Raw genomic sequence first — 18,813 nt, 5'->3', positions numbered from 1 at the left:
ACACTCTTAATGCAGATTAGTTGTCCCCTAACTGCTAACTGAGCTTGAATATGTGCTCTTGCTTAAATACATAAAGAAGCACTTAGCTAGATCAAGCCTAAGACCCCCAGCAACTGGTAGGCTTTGTGGTTCATCAAAAAATTGAGTGGTGTTCCAGTGCTGAGGCATGGTTTCTACCCATCCCTGATCGGAGATATGCATTTTTTCCCAAAGTATAAAATCTAATACTTAGAAAATGCAGTATCTCCTTAACTAAATTGCTGCTGCCTGGGCAAGCATGTGCAAATTCCCACTCATTTCTTGTCCCACTCCTTTCAGCTATTCTATAGTTAAGGTACTCTTGGGTCTTTTGTGTTCTCATCTTTTATCTTGTTTTCTGCTGCCACCATTTATCCTTAAAAACAAAATATTCTTTTCTACTTTGGTAGTTTGTTAAACAATAGTGCTAGTTGGTGTAGGATAGTCAGACACTGGCTGATTCCACACACGTTGGATAATGCACTTCCAGTCCTCATTATAGATCATTTGGAACAGATTTTTTCGTGTGCGGAACAAAAAATCCACCTCAAACGATTGATAAAGTGCATTGAAAGTGCATTATCCTATGTGTGCGGAATCAGCTACTGAGACCAATATAGAACAAGAAGCAAATGTGAAATATTTATTAAAGAACTGAATATTATAGAAGGAGAATATGAATATTTAATTGGATATTTGTTGTGTAGATGCACCTTTTGACTGTTTTGTTTAGTGTTATTATAGCAAAGGGAGGTGGCATATCCATATGTCAGTTCTCCCTAATACAGTAAAAGCTTTAACTGGCATCATGGCAAATGAGTTTGCCAGTTAACCATATATGCTGATTAAGACAGCTTTTAGCAAGTGGTAAGATATTAGCAGCATTGAGTAGATGGTGACCATGCCCAGGACCTGCCTCCTGTTATGTAGAACATACCCAAAGAGCCAAGAAATTCAACATCCTCTGAGTCAAACCAAGCTTACTAGCCATACATTTAGACCTCATTTTTAGATATCCTAGATCCAAACTACACGAGACACTAGACGTGTTCTTTACATGTTGGGTCACTCAAGATTCCCTGGGTAGTGTAGTTGTTGAGCTTGGGTGGGGGACCCTCCTAGACAGATAGCAACATAAAACAACGTGAGTCCCTGGAGGACTGCCATAAAAGGCTGGTGAGTGGTGTCCCACTTGTTGGATAACTAATTGTACAGGTTTGATACAGAGCTCTGAAGCATTCAAAGTGTTTTTGACACTGAAATTGAGACATGGATTAGTGTAGTGGTTAAGAGAGGCAGGACTCTAATCTGGAGAACCGGGTTTGATTCCCAGCTCTTCCTCTTGTAGCCAGCTGGATGACCTTGGGTCAATCACAGCTCTTCCAGAGCTCTGTCAGCCCCACCCACCTCACAGGGTGATTGTTGTGGGGATAATAATAACACACTTTGCAAACCGCTCTGAGTGGGCGTTAAGTTGTTCTGAAGGGTGGTATATAAATTGAATGCTGCTGTTGCTGTTAAATTCCTTTGTAGCAGTGAAGCTCCCAGAGTGATCTTAGATGGTTTACAAAGAGCCTCTACACAAGACCTCTTACATGAGGACACTCAAGTGAAGGCTGTTCGTTGGGGGTTATCTGTACTTTTAAGACACAAACACACTTATGAAACTAGTAAATTCCCTCTGTTTAGGACTATTAATAGAAAATGCTGCTTTGAGAACACCAAGACGCTGCACCTGGAAGAATCTATATCTTCCTCAGCTGACTTTTCAGGCTCTTCTCCCCTCCAGCTTCTGTCTTCCTCTCAGGTTGCCTTCAATATCACAGACTTCTTCCTTCAGGCAGCTCTCCTGCTGCCACTTCTTCATGGCCTCTGTGCAGAGCAGCAATTCAGAAATGTCTAAAGCTAGTTTTAGGTGTGAAATTCTCCTCCTCTCAAAAACAACTTCAGATTTTTGGAAGCATTTGGGTTGCAGCAGGAAGAAGGCTAAGTGAGAAAGTTGTGTTCCACAGTGAGCTTCCATGGTAGAGCAGGGAATCAAACCCTGGTCTCCCAGATCCTGCTTCGTCACTTTAGCCACCGCTCCACATTGACTCTCAGATCAATAAATACTTGACTGACTTTAACTGCTGTTTTGTGAGTTGTTTAGATGGAAAGGTAAAGTAGATTGGAAAGACTGAATTAAGCTTTTCTGGCTTCATTTATTGTTAAAATTTTGATTTTGGCCACAGTCCAGTGTATCTAGACCCACTGAAAGTAATGAGCTTAAGTATTCTTTATGTGGTGTGGTGGTGATAGATTTGTATTTACCTTGATTACTGCAATGCACTATGTCTTTCTGGTTTCTCATGTAAAAAGCCTCTTATTTCTGCTGATTTGCTTACCTGGTTTAATCTGCATCTTGTCTTGATTGTCTTACATCTACCAACTTCCCTTCACCATCCTTCTTTTTGCCTGTGAAGTTTTTGGTTTACAAGAGTTTGCTTCTATTTATTCATCTTCTTTGTTCATTTTCGCTGTTTCGGTGCTACATTTGTATATACGTACCTAAACTAAAGATCTGTTACTCATCACCTTTTATTTTTATTGCAGTCCTTTTATGTGTAATTCTTTTGTCTAGCCACTTCTACCATCTTCTCTCCATCTTCTCAAGAAATGTCTGAATGCTCACAGAATCATAGGGTTGGAAGAGACCTCCAGAGTCATCTTGTCCACCCCCCTACACAATGCAGGAAATTCACAACTATCCGCCCCCCCCCCCACACACACACATACACTCGCAGTGATCCCTGCTCCATGCCCAGAAGATAGCAAAACACCTTCAGGATCCTCAGAGGCTCAGACAAACTGGCCTGGAGAAAATTGCTTCCTAACCCCAACATGGCGATCAGCATTACCCTGGGCATGTAAGAAGGGGTCACGAGAACTAAGCACTGATGCAACCCTTCCTGCCCTCCCTCTCATGATCAACGTTGCTGTCAGATGGCCATCTAGCCTTTGCTTAAAAACCTCCAAAGAAGGAGAGCCCACCGCCTCCTGAGGAAAACTGTTCCACTGAGGGATTGCTCTGTCAAGAAGTTCTTCATAATGTTTAGCTGAAAACTTTTGATTTAATTTCAACCTGTTGGTTCTAGTCATCTTTCCCCCCATACTATTCTCACTCTGGATTTTGCTCTACCCCTCCTGCCAGTCTTGTATCCTTTCTCCCATGCTTCTTGACTGCCTTTTTACATTGTAAACTTCTGAGTAATATCTTCCTGTTTTGTTGACTTCTCTTTTGTATCTCATAGAGCTATGTAAGCAATATAATTAATAATAATGAACTGCTGTTATTATGGAATACTTGAAAACTAGAAGAAATATGAAGCTATATGTAAAATTTGTCCTTTTGGCTACATTTCTGGGTATCTTTCAGTGCAGTCCTAAGCAGTACATGACTATTTATGATTGTACTGTTAGTTTGAACATCTCAACTTAATGGGGACCCCCTAAAAATCTAAGTATCTGAGAAACTTTAGTGAATGTAGGCACAACTGTATAAGTCTCAGGCTTAAAAATCAACCAGAACCTTAGAAACAAATTATTGATTGTGAAGACAGCAAAATGAATGCAATGATTGCTGTAGTGTTAAAACCAGAAAGCAAATACTCTGCTGGACTTAACCTGGAGTCAAGTACATATGTTTACAAAACATATAATTTGGATTTGTTTTCAAGTATGCAGTTTTGAAACTAATTTTAATGTCATATGTACTAGCCAAAAGAATCCAGTGTGAAACTGATTAGGCCCTAATAGCCAATGGAGCTATTGCCACATGAAGAAGTCCAGTATGTAGTTGCTTTGTTTACAAAAACATTATAGACCTTTGTGCTACTGCATGGTGATGTTGGATTTAGTATAAAGTAAAACAGAAAATGAATTCAGTTCTGTTGACCGGATTAGAATACAAATTAAGGAGCATTCATGGAAACGAAGAAACAAGTTTTTAAATGGATTAAAAAATAGCCAGAATCCCGGAATATGAATAAATGGGAATTTGCTGTATCCTGTTGTGCTTAGACTCATAAGCACGTCAGAAAAGCAAGTTAGTACTTTTGATTTCCTGCAAATAGAAATTCTCCTGTCTCTTTCCTCCAGAGGGCTTCATAGCCCTACATCCCAGATGGTGACTTCTGCTGGTCCTACTTTTCATCTTTCTTTCCCTCTAGCTCTGAAACCCAGCAGCTTTGGATAGGGCAGAAACAGAAGGAAGCAGCACCAAGAAACAAGTTGTAGCTTTTCAGCAATGGTGTATGTGCAGCTTCCTCATCTCTGCACAGAATATGGATTTGGAGGGGGGAGATTGCATGTTCTGTACTTCAGAGGAGGGGGTATTGCTCAGTGGAAGAGCATCTACTTGGCATGGAGAAAGTAAGCTGTCAGTCACAAAAGTTCATAGTGAAATAAATATTGTTAAAGATGCCATTGGATTTTTGTTTTATTTTCCTGTTGCTTTGGCCAGGTAAATTTTGGGGGGGGGACGGACTGGATCTGGTAAGCGTTATGGGCCCTTTCAAATCCCTAGCGATGGTATTCAAAATGCAATTGTAATGGCAAGAGAAATGACATACGTGAAATGTTACTGGAAACTATGAGAAAGATGCAGAGCACAAAATCAAATCACCAGTGCCTTTTGTTGACATTGCCAGCAAGTGTACAAATATTGCTTCAAGTATGAGAGACAGGAACTTTCCTTGGTTTAAAAGTGTAGATTGTCAAGAAATTATATGCTATACCTAGAACACCTAAACTACTTTCAAAGCTACAAACAGAGGGAAGAAGTCAATGTCCCACTTGGTCCTACATGGTTTTTAATTCACAATTTAGGTATTTGTTGCTCTAAAAGTCATTAGTAAACTTGAATGAACAAACTGCTCAGTTCATTCAGTTAAACTCAAAAAGATATGTTTCGAATTTTGTAGGACAACAGCCAAAAGACAGCTTGGCCCACTACCCAGAAATATCCATCACCCAGACACTTTCAGCTGGGATTTGCACTGAATGACGCTTACTGTAGGTTAATAATTAGTTTTTAGCATGAGCCCAGTGTGGCCATTCTCTCCCCAGGAGAGGAAAATAGGCTGAGCGATTTTTAGATTATATGTTCTGATGAGACACAGGCCTCTGACTCCACATATGCAACACAGGCCACCTGCTCTATGAAGCTGCCACAAGGGACCTCCTTGAAAAGGTTTAATAATGATGCTCCGAGCCTGAGCTGAATTTACATCCTATATCACAAAGTAAAATCTTGTAGACAAAATCCCATCAAAAGATACAAACCAAAGCTAGTCTCTATAATCAAATGTTCATATCATAGTTAGATATGATAAATTTCCTATTAAAAGGGAGAGCTTTAAACTCTGGTGGGTAAAACCACACAAAAAGTGATAATCCAGATTGGATTACTGGACTGCTTATCAAACAGCATACTTTGTGTATGGTGAGAGAAAATGAGAGAGTTTTCCACTCTAGTTACTAAGAAATGTGACCTAGCTGTGAGAAGAAGGCAACTGAAAGTAACATATGAAGCTGCCTTCTACTGAATCAGTCCAATTGGTCCATAAAAGGCTATATTGTCTATTCAGACTGGCAACAGCTGTCCAGGGTCTCAGGCTGAGAGCTTTCACATCTCCTATGACCTGATTCTTACTGGAGATGCTGGGAACTGAACCTGGGATCTTCTCAGATATGATATATCTGAGGAAGAGAACTGTGATTCACAAAAACATAACAATCCATTCATTTCCACGCTCCTTGCCAGCCATACAGTCCCAAACACAGTGAAAGGGCTACAGGTGTCAGTCAGATAATGGTATTTCTCTCTTTAGATATGTATACTCCTCATCTTCTTCCTGGTTGGGGACCCAAAGCAGCCTGTTCTCCCCTCCTCTGATTTATCCTTTTAACAACCACCCTATGAGGGTGGTTAGGGTATAAGAGAGTGGCTGGCCCAAGATCACTCAGCAAGCTTCCATGCCAAAGTAGGGATTTGAACTTGGGTCCCCCATATCCTAGTCCAGTGCTCTTTAACAACTACCTCATGCTGGATGGACTTGCAGAGAGAGCTTGGTATGGATCAGATATTAAAGTATAGGTACACAACATCTTTTCCACACTGTGACACTGAGAGACTTCTGTCTTTTGGTGCTACACCTCTGAAGATGCCAGCCACAGCTGCTGGTGAAACGTCAGGAACTACAATGCCAAGACCACGGCAATACAGCCCGGAAAACCCACAACAACCAACTATAGGTACACTGTTAGATTTTGGTGGTTAAAGCCATCACAGACTATCCCATGAGACCCTTCTTCCTGCCATTGTGTGCGATCTCTCTCACATTCCTACTAGCAGAGGGCAAATATATAGTATTCTTGGTGGTGGTGGAAAGTGCGTCAAGTCATAGCTGACTTATGGTGACCCCTGGTTTTCATGGCCACTATATCTGTTGATGGATGGCCAACTGGACACCATGCCAGATATCTTGGCCAAGGGTCTAGATGCCATGGCAACATGGTGGAAAGTGCGTCAAGTCATAGCTGACTTATGGTGACCCCTGGTTTTCATGGCCACTATATCTGTTGATGGATGGCCAACTGGACACCATGCCAGATATCTTGGCCAAGGGTCTAGATGCCATGGCAGTGTGGTTGAGACAGAGTTGTTTTGTTTTTGTACTCAAGAATTTACCTTGGATAAGCACTAAGGGTGTGTGCTTCGGGTTTCTGATTTGGGAAAAATACCCAAATTGGGCCCGATTCGCAAAGATTCGGGATTTCCTAAACGGCCCCAGCATACCAGGTTGTTTCGGAAACCCCGAATCAAAGATTCCCAAAGCTGTTTGTGTAGCTTCAGGAAGCTTCAGGTCAAGGGGGTGAAATGTCCCTCTCCATACAGCTGAGCAGCGGGAGGGAGAGAGACATTTAATCTGCCGATCAGCTGTTTGTCAGGGGTTTCCCTGACAAGCGGCTGAGTGCAGCCTGCCGGGGTTTAAATTTCCCTCTCTGTGCTGCTGTGGAGCGGTAGGGAGAGGGACATTTCAATCCCCAACTCAGCTGCTTGTCAGGGGTTTCCCTGGCAAGCGGCTAAGTGCAGCCTGCCGGGGTAAAATGCCCCTCTTCCTGCTCCTGCGGGGCACTTAAGCTGGCAGATGGGCCAGCTGAAGTTTAAAGAGTCTTCTGCACCTGCAGGAGGGGGGTAGTTCAAAGGGAAAAACACTCCCTGTGCCATTTGCAAGCAGCACGGGGAGCATTTTCCCCTTTAAACTGTCCCACCTCCCTCCAGCCAGCTGCAAAGGGGGAGAGTTTGAAGGGAAGAATGCTCCCTGTGCCATTTGCAAGCGGCACCAGGAGCGTTTTACCCTTTAAACTCTCCCCCTCCCTCCAGCCAGCTCCCTCCAGCCAGCTGGGTCGCGTTTCCCTCATGACCCAGATGGAGTTTAAAGTGCCCTTTCTCAGCCACTTGCATTGCAAGCAGTGGTGAAAGAGCCTTTCTGTGCTTCACCTGGGTTGCGGGGGTGGGGTCTCTGGGGGCCCCCTGCGACTCAGATGAAGATTAAAGGTGCCCACACAAACCCCTCCAAGCAGCTGATCTGCTCCGGTGGGGTTTGAACTCCCCCCCTGCCGCTTATTTCACTTGATGGGAGGAGGAGGAGGGTTCCCTCCTACCCCTCCCATTGGGTGAAATAAGCGGCAGAGGGGGTAGTTTGTTGGTGTGCTCTGAATCTTTGCGGATCACACCAAAGCGGGTCAAACAAGGGATTCCCGAAGCTGCTTGCCACTTCGGGAATCCCTTATTTCCAACTCTTTTTTCTGCTTCGGGTTTCTCGAAGTGGGAAATCCAAATTTATTTATTTTTGCACACCCCTAATAAACACCCTCTCATGAAGACACCCACTTATTCCTGTGTGGCACCAGACATTTATTTAGCATGTTTATATTACAGAGAGTTTACTATTTTGTCAGTCAGGCCTGTTTTGATACCATGTCTCCTGAAGAAGTTGATTCCAAAGAATTGTTTGTATCTAGTTTTGTATAAGAATTTTTATCTTTTATTCTGTAAACAATTAGCTTTGAAAGTATATAAGATTCTCTGCTATGGCTATTTATGCTTATGTCCTAACAAGGTATAGCATCTGAGCTTTATTATTAATTATTAATAAAACTCATATTTCTTCATTGATCACAGTTTGGTGTCTTGATTAATGGAAGGTAATGGCTGTCATGGAAAATAAAATTAAAGCAGAGTACTTTTACAAGAAATTTCCATAACACCATGCTTTCGATGGGAGCCAGATTACAGCAGTTGCCCGATCTGCATTTTTTCATCTTCGGCAGATCCGGCAGCTTGCACCCTACCTCTCCTCCCAGGACCTTGCTTCAGTGATCTGTACAATGGTCACCTCCAGGTTGGATTACTGTAATTCGCTCTATGCAGGACTGCCTTTAGGCCTGTTCTGGAAACTGCAGCTGGTCCAGAATGCAGCAGCACATGTCCTTACGGGGCTGCTGTTTAGGACACATATCCACCCAGTGCCTTGTCAGCTGCACTGGCTCCCAGTTGAGTTCCAGATCCAGTTCAAGGTTCTGGTTTTGACATTTAAAGCCCTTAACGAACTGGGATCAACATACCTGTGGGGCCGCCTCTCCCACAATGGCCCTCGGAGGGGCTTGCACTCTGCAGACAAGCAGTTACTGGTGTTCTCCAGCACTGCATGGAACGGCTCCATTTGAGAAATCACAATAAGTTTCACAAAGAAACTTTGAGGATCAAACAGTGTGTAGGGGAAGATAGGCACTGCTTCCACCCATGCACTCTGGTTATGAGAAGAAAAGAGCTTGCATGAATCCAGAATGCCCAAACTCTCATTGAATGTCTGATTGAAGGTCCCAGCAAACATAAACTTTATAATGTGGCTCACAGCAAGACAGCCAATGGAGTGGAAACTGAAGCGAGAGTGAGAAGGAATTGCTCAAACACTCAGTCAGCAACAGGCTTTGACTACTGACAAGGCTGGAAAATATGGCTGCTGGTGTCTCCAGTCTTAAATAATTTCAGGCTCTGATTGTAGGTGTCTCGGAAGATGAATGGGCACACGCAATTATGTAAACTGTCCTTAGGGTAGGGGATCTTTAGTTAAGTTAACAAGACCGGGTACCAAATTATGTTTGGGGATAAGTCTTATGATCATGAGCAAGTGACCAGGAATGACTTGACTTCTGTGTTTTCAAGAGCCACTTTGTTCTACAAAAAGAATGTGTACAGCTCAATCCCTTCATGAATAGTTATGTTTTATTTTAAAGTTAGCACAGGTGAGCAGAGAACTTTCTTGAACACATCATTACATACAAAACCAAGAGAGTAAGATGACATTCCAGTGTAGAATGTTTTGCAACTTTTAGAAATTGTTTTTCTCAGAAGTGGAACAATGTGCAAAAATCTCATAGCGCTTCCATTAAAATCTGGTGTTAGAACCTCTGATGAATAAGTTAGAGTACAGGATATTGAGAATATTACCAGTATTATTACTATTGAATAACATGCCAGGAATGTATTAGTTAGTTGATAAGTGAAGGGAAATTGACTTAGCACCGTGTTATAATAGACTAGCTTAGAAGAGTGTGAAAGTATATGTTTAATTGACAAAATAAGTTGAAATGAGTAGGGGAAGAATAGACAAAGGGTTGGAAAACTGTTGGAAGTCAACAAACGGGGGGGGGGGGGAAGGGAGGGGGTTAGAACTGGAATATTAAAGTAATTTGATTGTTATAAATGACAAAATATTTCTAATTCCAATAAAAAAATTTTTTTTAAAAAAAAGAACCTCTGATGGTTAGGTAAAATTGTTCTATGTGCCTTTAATTGCTTATTGCTGATATAAATTACTTCTGAAGAAAGTGATTTAAAATGTAGTTCAAGTTATAATAGTTGCATTATAATAGTATACATTTAGTATTCCTCAGGGTGCTAAACAACTTTGAGTTTAAGCCAGGCTCATGTTTCTGCAAACAAAAGGATTTCTATTTGAGAAGGACAAGTTTTCTATCTCCTGCATCCCACAGCATTCCAAAACATTCCCAAAATCTTGTTATTGGGAGAAATCAAACATTCATATTATGATGGTGTAAATCTCTGTATTGAACAGTGGCCTATATTTATTTATTTCACAAAATTGATAGCCCGCCTCTCTGCCCTCGCAAGGGCCTACAAGGCAGCTAACACATTAAAAGATACATTAAAACACATAATAAACCAACCAAAAAAACAGCCCATCATTAAAACAATTAGTACCAGAAATAAAATACATACAAAGTCATAAAAACAACAATTAAAACATTGGGCCAGGAAGGAGGGGATCACCGAGGGAACACCAAACAAAACATGAAAATCTTCACCCACTGGTGGAAAATGGCAATAAAAGAGAACAAACAAATTTCTCGGGGGACATAGATCCAGAATTTTGGTGCCACATCTGAGAAGGCTATCTCCTGGGTTGCCACCTGGCTAATCTCAGAAAATGGGAGCACCAAAGTAGGGCTTTCAGAGATGACTGTAGTGATCAGGTAGGTTCACAAGGGAGTGAGTTATCCTTTAAGTATGTTAGACCCAAACCTTATAAGCCTTTAGAGGACAGCACCAGCACCGTGAATTGTGCCCAGAACCGAATTGGTAGCAAAAACTGGAGTTATATGATCCCTGCGACCCATTCCAGTCAATATTGTGGCTGTTGTGTTCTGTACCAGTTGAAATTTCCAAAGACTTCTCAAGGGCATCCCTATGTAGAGCCCATCGCATAACCTAATTTCAGTATAACCTGGGGATCTACCAAAGTGGCCAGATCTTTTTTGCTCAGGAAAGCCCACAGTTGACTAACCATGTGAAGCTGGTAAAAGGCTCTACTGGCCCCACCTGAGACCTACTTATCTGGTACTTGGCCTGGGTCCAAGAACACCCCCAGACAATGGACATGTACCTTCAAGGGGAGAGCAACCCCATCTGGAATGGGTGACACCTAATATCCAGGGTTAGACCTTCCACTCACCAGTAGCGCTTCCATCTTGTTGCAATTAAGCTTCAGTTTATTAACTCACATCCACTCCAAAACTGCCTCCAGTCACCAGTTCAGGATTTCTACAGCCTCCTTGGGATCCGCTGGAAATGTTAGATAGAGCTGTCATCCATACATTGATGGCAACCCAGCCCAAACACTAAGAACATAAGAACATAAGCAAAGCCATGTTGGATCAGGCCAGTGGCCCATCCAGTCCAACATTCTGTCACACACAGTGGCTAGAAATCCAGTGCCATCTAAAGGACTGTCAGTGAGGCCAGGACACCAGAAGCCCTCCCACTGCCTTCCTTCCAGCACCAAGACAACAGAGCACCACCTCCCCACAAAGAGAATACCATCTATCTCCTGTGGCTAATAGCCACTGATGGACCTCTGCTCCATATATTTGTCCAGTCCCCTCTTGAAGCTGGCAATGCTTGTAGCTGCCACCACCTCCTGTGGCAACGAATTCCATGTGTTTATCACCCTTTGTGTAAAGTAGTATTTTCTTCTATCTGTTCTAACCCGACTGCTCAATAATTTCATAGAGTGCCCACGAGTTCTTGTATTGTGAGAAAGGGAGAAAAACACATCTTTCTCGACCTTCTCTAACCCGTGCATTATCTTGTAAACCTCTATCATGTCTCCCCTCAGTCGTCTTTTCTCCAGGCTAAAGAGCCCCAAGCGCCTCAATCTTTCCTCATAGGGAAAGTGTTCCAACCCTTTAATCATTTTAGTTGCCCTTCTCTGTACTTTTTCCAGTGCTATGATATCTTTTTTAAGGTGTGGCGACCAGAACTGTACACAGTACTCCAAATGAGGCCTCACCATCGATTTATACAGAGGCATTATGATACCGGCTGATTTGTTTTCAATCCCTTTCCTAATAACCCCTAGCATAGCATTAGCTTTTTTTATGGCAGTCGCACACTGTGCTGACGTTTTTAGTGAGTTATCTATCATGACTCCAAGATCTCTCTCTTGGTCAGTCTCCGCCAGTTCAGACCCCATCAACTTGTATTTATATTTTGGATTTTTGGTTCCAATGTGCATTACTTTGCACTTGGCTACATTGAACCTCATTTGCCACATGGATGCCCACTCTTCTAGCCTCGACAGATCCCTTTGGAGTGCCTCACAATCCTCTCTGGCTTTCACCACCCTGAACAATTTCGTGTCATCTGCAAATTTAGCCACTTCACTGCTTAATCCCAATTCCAAATCATTAATAAACAAGTTAAAAAGCATTGGACCCAATACCGACCCCTGTGGCACCCCACTGCTCACCACCCTCCACTGTGAGAAGTTCCTGTTTATGCTCACTCTCTGTTTCCTATTAATTAGCCAGTTTTCGATCCACAAGAGGACTTGGCCCTTTATCCCATAGCTACTGAGCTTACTTAGGAGCCTTTGATGAGGAACTTTGTCAAAAGCTTTCTGGAAGTCAAGATAAACAATATCTATCGGGTCTCCCTTGTCCACTTGTTTGTTCACTCCCTCAAAGAACTCTAACAGATTGGTGAGACAAGATCTTCCCTTACAGAACCCATGCTGAGTTTTCCTCATCAGCTTTTGGTCATCAATGTGCCCACTAATTTTATTTTTGATAATAGTTTCCACCAACTTACCCGGTATTGACGTCAGGCTGACTGGCCTGTAATTTCCCGGATCTCCCCTGGAACCTTTTTTAAAGATGGGGACAACATTAGCTACCTTCCAGTCCTCAGGAACAGATGCAGAGTTTAATGACAGATTACATATTTTTGTGAGGAGATCTACAAGTTCACACTTGAGTTCTTTCAGAACTCTTGGATGTATGCCATCTGGGCCCGGTGATTTATCAGTTTTTAAATTATCTAGCAGTCGCATAACCTCCTCTCTCGTCACCTCAATGTGACTCAGGTCTTTCAAAACCCCTCCCAAAGTCAGTGCTTCCGGAGTGGGCATGCACTTCTTATCTTCCACAGTGAAGACAGAAGCAAAGAACGCATTCAGCTTCTCGGCCATTTCCCTATCACCCTTTAGTAATCCTTTTACGCCTTGGTCATCCAAGGGCCCCACGGCCTCCCTAGCTGGTTTCCTACTTCTAATATATTTAAAGAATTGTTTATTGTTTTTCTTTATGTTCTTTGCAATATGCTCCTCATATTCCCTTTTTGCCTGTCTGATCACAGACTTGCACTTTTTTTGCCACAGCTTATGCTCCTTTTTATCAACCTCACTCCGACTAGTTTTCCACTGCCTAAAAGAATCCTTTTTACCTTTTACAGCTTCTATTACATTGCTTGTTAACCATGCTGGCCTTTTCCTAAACCTATTTGTGCCTTTCCTAACCAGCGGTATATATTTAATTTGAGCTTCCAGGATTGTAGTTTTAAATAGTCTCCAAGATTCCCCAAGTGTTTTGACCTTTTTTACTTTCCCTTTCAGTTTCTTCTTCACGTACCCCCTCATCTCAGAAAAGTTACCCCTTTTGAAGTTAAACATGGCTGTGTTGGTCTTATTTGGCAATTTCCTATTTATACATATGTTGTACTCAATAACATTATGGTCACTGTTCCCAAGTGGTGCAATCACATTTACATCTCTCACTAGATGACTTCATCCAGCAGTTTCATGTAGATGTTAAAGTGCACAGGGAACAAGATGGAACCTTGTGGGGAACCCAAAGGCCAGCCAAAGGGCTGAGCTCCAGTCCTCCAGCACTTTTGGAATCTGCCCTCCAGGTAGGACAAGAACCATTGCAGGAGAGTGCCTCCTAATCCCAGCCATGAAAGGTGGTCCAGAAGGATACTATGATTGATGGTATTTAAAACTGCTCAGGAATGAAACATTTGAGCCTGGTTGATAGTAATTGAGATCTCCTGGGTCCCAGTAGGCTTCTTTAGAAGTGGGTGCACCACACCCTGTTTCAAGGCTGGGGCAACCCCCCCCCCCCACACACACACACCTTGGCAGATGTAAATAGCCAGGAAGGGCAGGATCATACAAGCAGATGCTCCTCTCCTTGGGCCCTTCTTTCTTTTTAATGAAATGCCTTGTGTGTGGAATTGCTAGGCAAACCCAGAATGCCAACTGTGATCTTGCCTGTGCACTTGTGAGTGTATGACCTGAGGGACCGTCTCTTTCCATATACTCCCCAGAGGGTGCTGAAATCAGCCGGTAAGCACCTACTGGTGGTCCCTGGCCCCAGGGAGGCTCGATTGGCCTCAACCAGGGCCAGGGCCTTTTTGATCCTGGCCCCAACCTGGTGGAGTTCTCTGTCTGAGGACACCCGGCCCCACCAAGATTTTGTCTCCTTCAGGCAGGCCTGTAAGAGATGTTCCGCCAGGTGTATGGTTGAGGCCATCAGGGTTTCCACCAAACGAGCCTCTCTCCAGTCTCCTCTATGTCTGTAGGGGGTATTGACCATCTACCCCCGATATATGAGCGACCACGCATGGTTAAGCTGCACCTCCACCTCCATCAGATGTTATATGGTTTTTATACGATGAGCAGGTGTTTTATTAGAAAGCTGTGTTAATTTATTGTGAGTTTATCTTGCATATTTTATCTTCTGTTGTAACCCACCCTGAGCCAGCTTGCAGGGAGGGCGGGATATCATCATCATCATCATCATCATTAATATTAATATTAATATTAACAACAACAATAATAATAATATGACACCCCAAGTAATATGCTGCCTGTCTTTTTTCTAGAAAAGTCGTTTTCCATTCTCAGCTTTATTTCAGTTCCTCAGTTTGGGGTTTGTTTTAAAATTTCAAATTTGTACAGTGGGACCAGGTGTGGAAAATTCAGATGTTGAAAAGCCTCTTGCTCACACAAAATTCCCAAAATTTAATAAAAGGTTAAAATTAAAGAGTTTAACCTCTCAATTTGGGGCGCTACAAACTGCTGTATCCTGTGGTACCTTAGTACATGTATCTTAGTTTTTAGCTGTCTGAGATGCATGAGGAAAATACAAGTTGAAAATGGAAAAGGATTTCTGTAGAAAACAAAAGAGTATTATTTGGAAATAATCTCATACAGTCACAATAGGATGAGTAGCATATTAGGATGTAAAGTTAAATTTTGTAACACTGGAAAATACTGAATTCTTCAATAGTTCATTACTATCGTATACATTATAGCTTATTACTTGTGTACAAAATTTGTGATATTTAAACAATGAACAAACCTTTGAAAATATGCTGTATATGTAGACACAGACATATGTAATACTCTAGGTCATCTCACTTAACAATGCTATATGCTTTGTCTTTAAAAGCATTTCACTCATTCACAAACAGAATATTTAAAGGGAGATTTTCTTCAGAGCCTCCAACTACTTCCAACAAATCCAGGGGGGGCACTTCCTCCCCCCCATATTTTTCTGAGCAAGAGCAGGGGGCTTTCAGACCTTTACATCTGTTCCCCTAGGAAAACATGTGGTAGTATGTCTTTGAGGGAAATTTTCAGTGCTGTCCTAAGAATGTTTTCTTTGGAGTAAGAAACATGAGTAGGCTACTGAGTAGACCAGTCTAGGATTGCTGTCCTAAGGGCTGAAAATGTTAGTAGCATATTAATATAATGGTAACTGCTGACTTAACACTACGGACGTTTCATATGGCTAACTGCTGTTCTTGTTTTTCTGGCATTAAATATTTTTGTAGTTAATTAGCCTCATAATTCAGCTCCTGGTCTGTGGTATTGACTGGTTTAGCCTGTGAATTTCTTTGGTGCACTTTTGACTTTATGCCAGAATACATTTTTTAAGCTGTTTGTTTCCTACTTTTTGTTCTTGGCCTGAAACTAGGGGGCAGACATAACCACTACTGAGAGAAGTGAACTGTATAAACCACAATTAGAATTGTAGAGCACAGGTGGCTGAAGATCCTATACAATTGCCAAGCTATTTGTTTTCTCAAACGAGAGGCTAGTCAAGGAAAGTGTTTCAGGTAGTAAAGGAAACAGAATAGCTTCCTGTAGACTGAAAATTTTGCTTCTCATTCCTAATTCAGATTCTTCCAAATGTAGCGTATTTTGAGACCAGTTTGAAGCCACAGCAAACCTATATTATGTAACTCAGCAGTTTGTATATTGATTTAGGTTAGTGTATTAGGAATGATTTTGCCCTAAACAGAAGCTTTCCTTTGATCATAGTTGGACTTGATACACAGAGTTTCAGAACATGGCCATCTCAGAAATATTGTTTTAGCATCAGGGTTGACAATGGTTTCTGCAGAGGAGGCCCAGGATTTCACTAAGGAGATGGGCATCTTAAATATCTATGCTAGTTATATATTAAGTACTACTTCTATGAAAAGATGGAGTGACTAGCCTAGTGCATAATGTATCCAGAGCTTCAGCGATAGCTGCATTTTGCAATTCAACAGATAAGATCCCCCCCTTCCCAGATCTGTATAACTACATGCTCCACTGTGTCAGATCTGCATTCTTGGGATGTAAGGTTCCATTAAAAAATAAATAATAATCACAGCCCCCACTCTCCCCCCTCACCACACTCATTTTCTATAATATGGTAATGATATCACCGTAGCAGTAATTACGGGTCATCTTCATTTCTTTCATCTCTGCTGGTTCTGATGGCTTCATTCCTTTGACGGAGAAGATTTGGCTCAGGGTACTGTGATTATTTTGTTAAGCATTATTCGAATAGACAGGAGTGAGAGAAATTAATCAATCCAAATGCAATTAGCATCATGTTTAACCCAGTGATGGACGTCTCAAGGTGAAACAGCCAAGGGAGTTTCAGTCATTATTATTCAATCCAGTGGCTCTTATCTAAATTATAATCAAGAGGGGTTTTATTGGCTGCAAGGAGAGGAGATGTAACTCTTTCCCTACACCAAGTGTCAAGAAGATCATAGGTCAAGGAGGTCAAGCTGGCTGCTGTCATTTTCTTGGAGTAGGGGGTACTCCAATACATTCATCTTAATATTTAGGTTAGTTGAAACAAAATGGTTATATTCCTGTGTTCTTACTGGATTTGATTTGAGTAGCTTTTTGTACTTGGCCATCTAGAAATGTCAGTAACTATGCCTGTCTGTATGCCAATCAACTGAAGCCCGCACTACTTAGGTCTATATTGTAATTACAGGCTATGGAATGCTATATAGAACCTATTACTGCTTTCTTGTAGAGGGATAGGGAACAAGGCAAACTTCTAGCGCACAACCCATTCCAGACAAAAATAATTTTGATTTAAAATTATGAATACTTTTCAAGGATTCTTAACCCATTCATTTGTCTTCTGTAAGAAGATGGCGATGTGCTTTTAAAAGTTATCTGAAATGATTTTCCAGTTGTAGTCATTTAATACCACAGGCTAAAATATTTGCATAATAAATTAGAATAAAAAGTGGAAGAGTTATCATTACAACCAGCCCATACTGTCCAGTGAACAGCATTTCATGATGAAAAATTGAAATGGAGTAGACATTGCTAGAATGGTCAGGTTCGGTTTTTGTATTTAGAAGCCCAGTATTATTCACCACACATTCTAAATGTGTCAGCTTTGTGCTTTGGCCAGAGGGAAGAAGGCTTATTTAGGAATTCAGTACCACAAGTCTTTACCCCATACTTTAATTATTGTTTTTAACTTTTGACTTGTAATTCATTCTCCCATCTTTGATACACACATACTGCCGCATCAACACTGGAAATAAAAAACAATAGGTTTTGGAAGGCCAAACAAAGCCTTTGTATGTTATTAATATTCAACTGATGAATGGATGAAACATAGGCTAGTAGAAGTGCTAAATGATGCATGCAATCATATATCTAATAGCCAAGTGGCTCCCTGTGCAGCTTCTTAAGCCTGCAGATCAGGGCTACTTAACTACAAACCAGATGTGTCTGCAGCCTTGGGGAACTCCTCAGGGTTGCAGAAAAATCTGGAACCCACCAAAAATGCATTGGGGGGTTAACCTCCCCCCCAATAATAGTTTTGTCTCTGCTAGTGCAGAACAACACATTTACCACTGGCCTTCAGAAATGAGGAGCTGAAGCTGTGGCCATCTGGCCAGGGGATCATCACCCTTGAGGGCTTGAAGATGTGGCCATGTGGGGAATGAAGCTAGAGCGCAGGTGGGCAGCTGCCTAGAGATCTGGTGCCACTGCCAAGGGCAAGAAGATAGCGCCAGACAGGTGGCAGCAGCGAGGCCAGGAAATGTGCCAGGCCTGGCAGTGGAGGCCAGGAATCACCTCCCTACTGCCATTCTCTCACTGAAGTTGGGAGAGTTCATGTTGCAGCTGCTGCTGAAGCCGAGATCCATGCCAGGTCTGGTGCTGCCAGTAGCAGCAGTGGAGGAACAAGGAGTCCAGCAAGGCACCCTGGAGTCCCCCTCTCTGTGATTCTTGTGGGTCCTCCCACTTATTATATTTGATTTTTCCATGTCTGCATTCAGTTTCTTAAGTACAAACCGCTTATTTTAACTTAATTTTTATTATGCCCTTAGCAAACTTGTTCGTTAAGCATTTTATGAATACTTTTTAGAACTTTCTCTTAAAGAGTATCATCACACATGCATTTTCCACACCAAAGATCCATGGTTTCAAATATTTAAGATACTTTTCAACACACATATAAATGCACAAGCAAGAGTGGAAATCCCATCCTCCTGCTAGTCCCCTGTCGCTTACCTCACTACCTCTTCTTTCCTCCCTCTCTTGTTGTTATCTATGACTCTCATTGGTAGAT

The 18,813-nt window shown here is 42.0% G+C and overlaps 1 protein-coding gene across 5 annotated transcripts in view; it reads left to right on the top strand.

Moving 5' to 3' along the window:
* Positions 1-18,813, top strand: part of LIN52 (lin-52 DREAM MuvB core complex component) — an 81,400-nt gene that overhangs the window by 40,588 nt on the left and 21,999 nt on the right. The window contains exon 6 of one of the 5 annotated variants that reach the window (XM_054972813.1): positions 4,227-4,460. The exons of the other annotated variants lie outside the window; for them this stretch is intronic. Within the exon in view, the coding sequence (XP_054828788.1) occupies positions 4,227-4,252 (26 nt within the window). The 3' untranslated portion in view covers positions 4,253-4,460. Of the gene's footprint in view, positions 1-4,226; positions 4,461-18,813 lie in introns of those variants that run through there. 5 annotated transcript variants of the gene reach the window in all.

The sequence above is a fragment of the Eublepharis macularius genome, chromosome 2 (assembly GCF_028583425.1).
Source record: "Eublepharis macularius isolate TG4126 chromosome 2, MPM_Emac_v1.0, whole genome shotgun sequence".
Lineage (NCBI taxonomy): Eukaryota > Metazoa > Chordata > Lepidosauria > Squamata > Eublepharidae > Eublepharis > Eublepharis macularius.
Note: the sequence above shows the minus strand (reverse complement) of the source record. Positions and strands in the feature narration are given on the sequence as shown.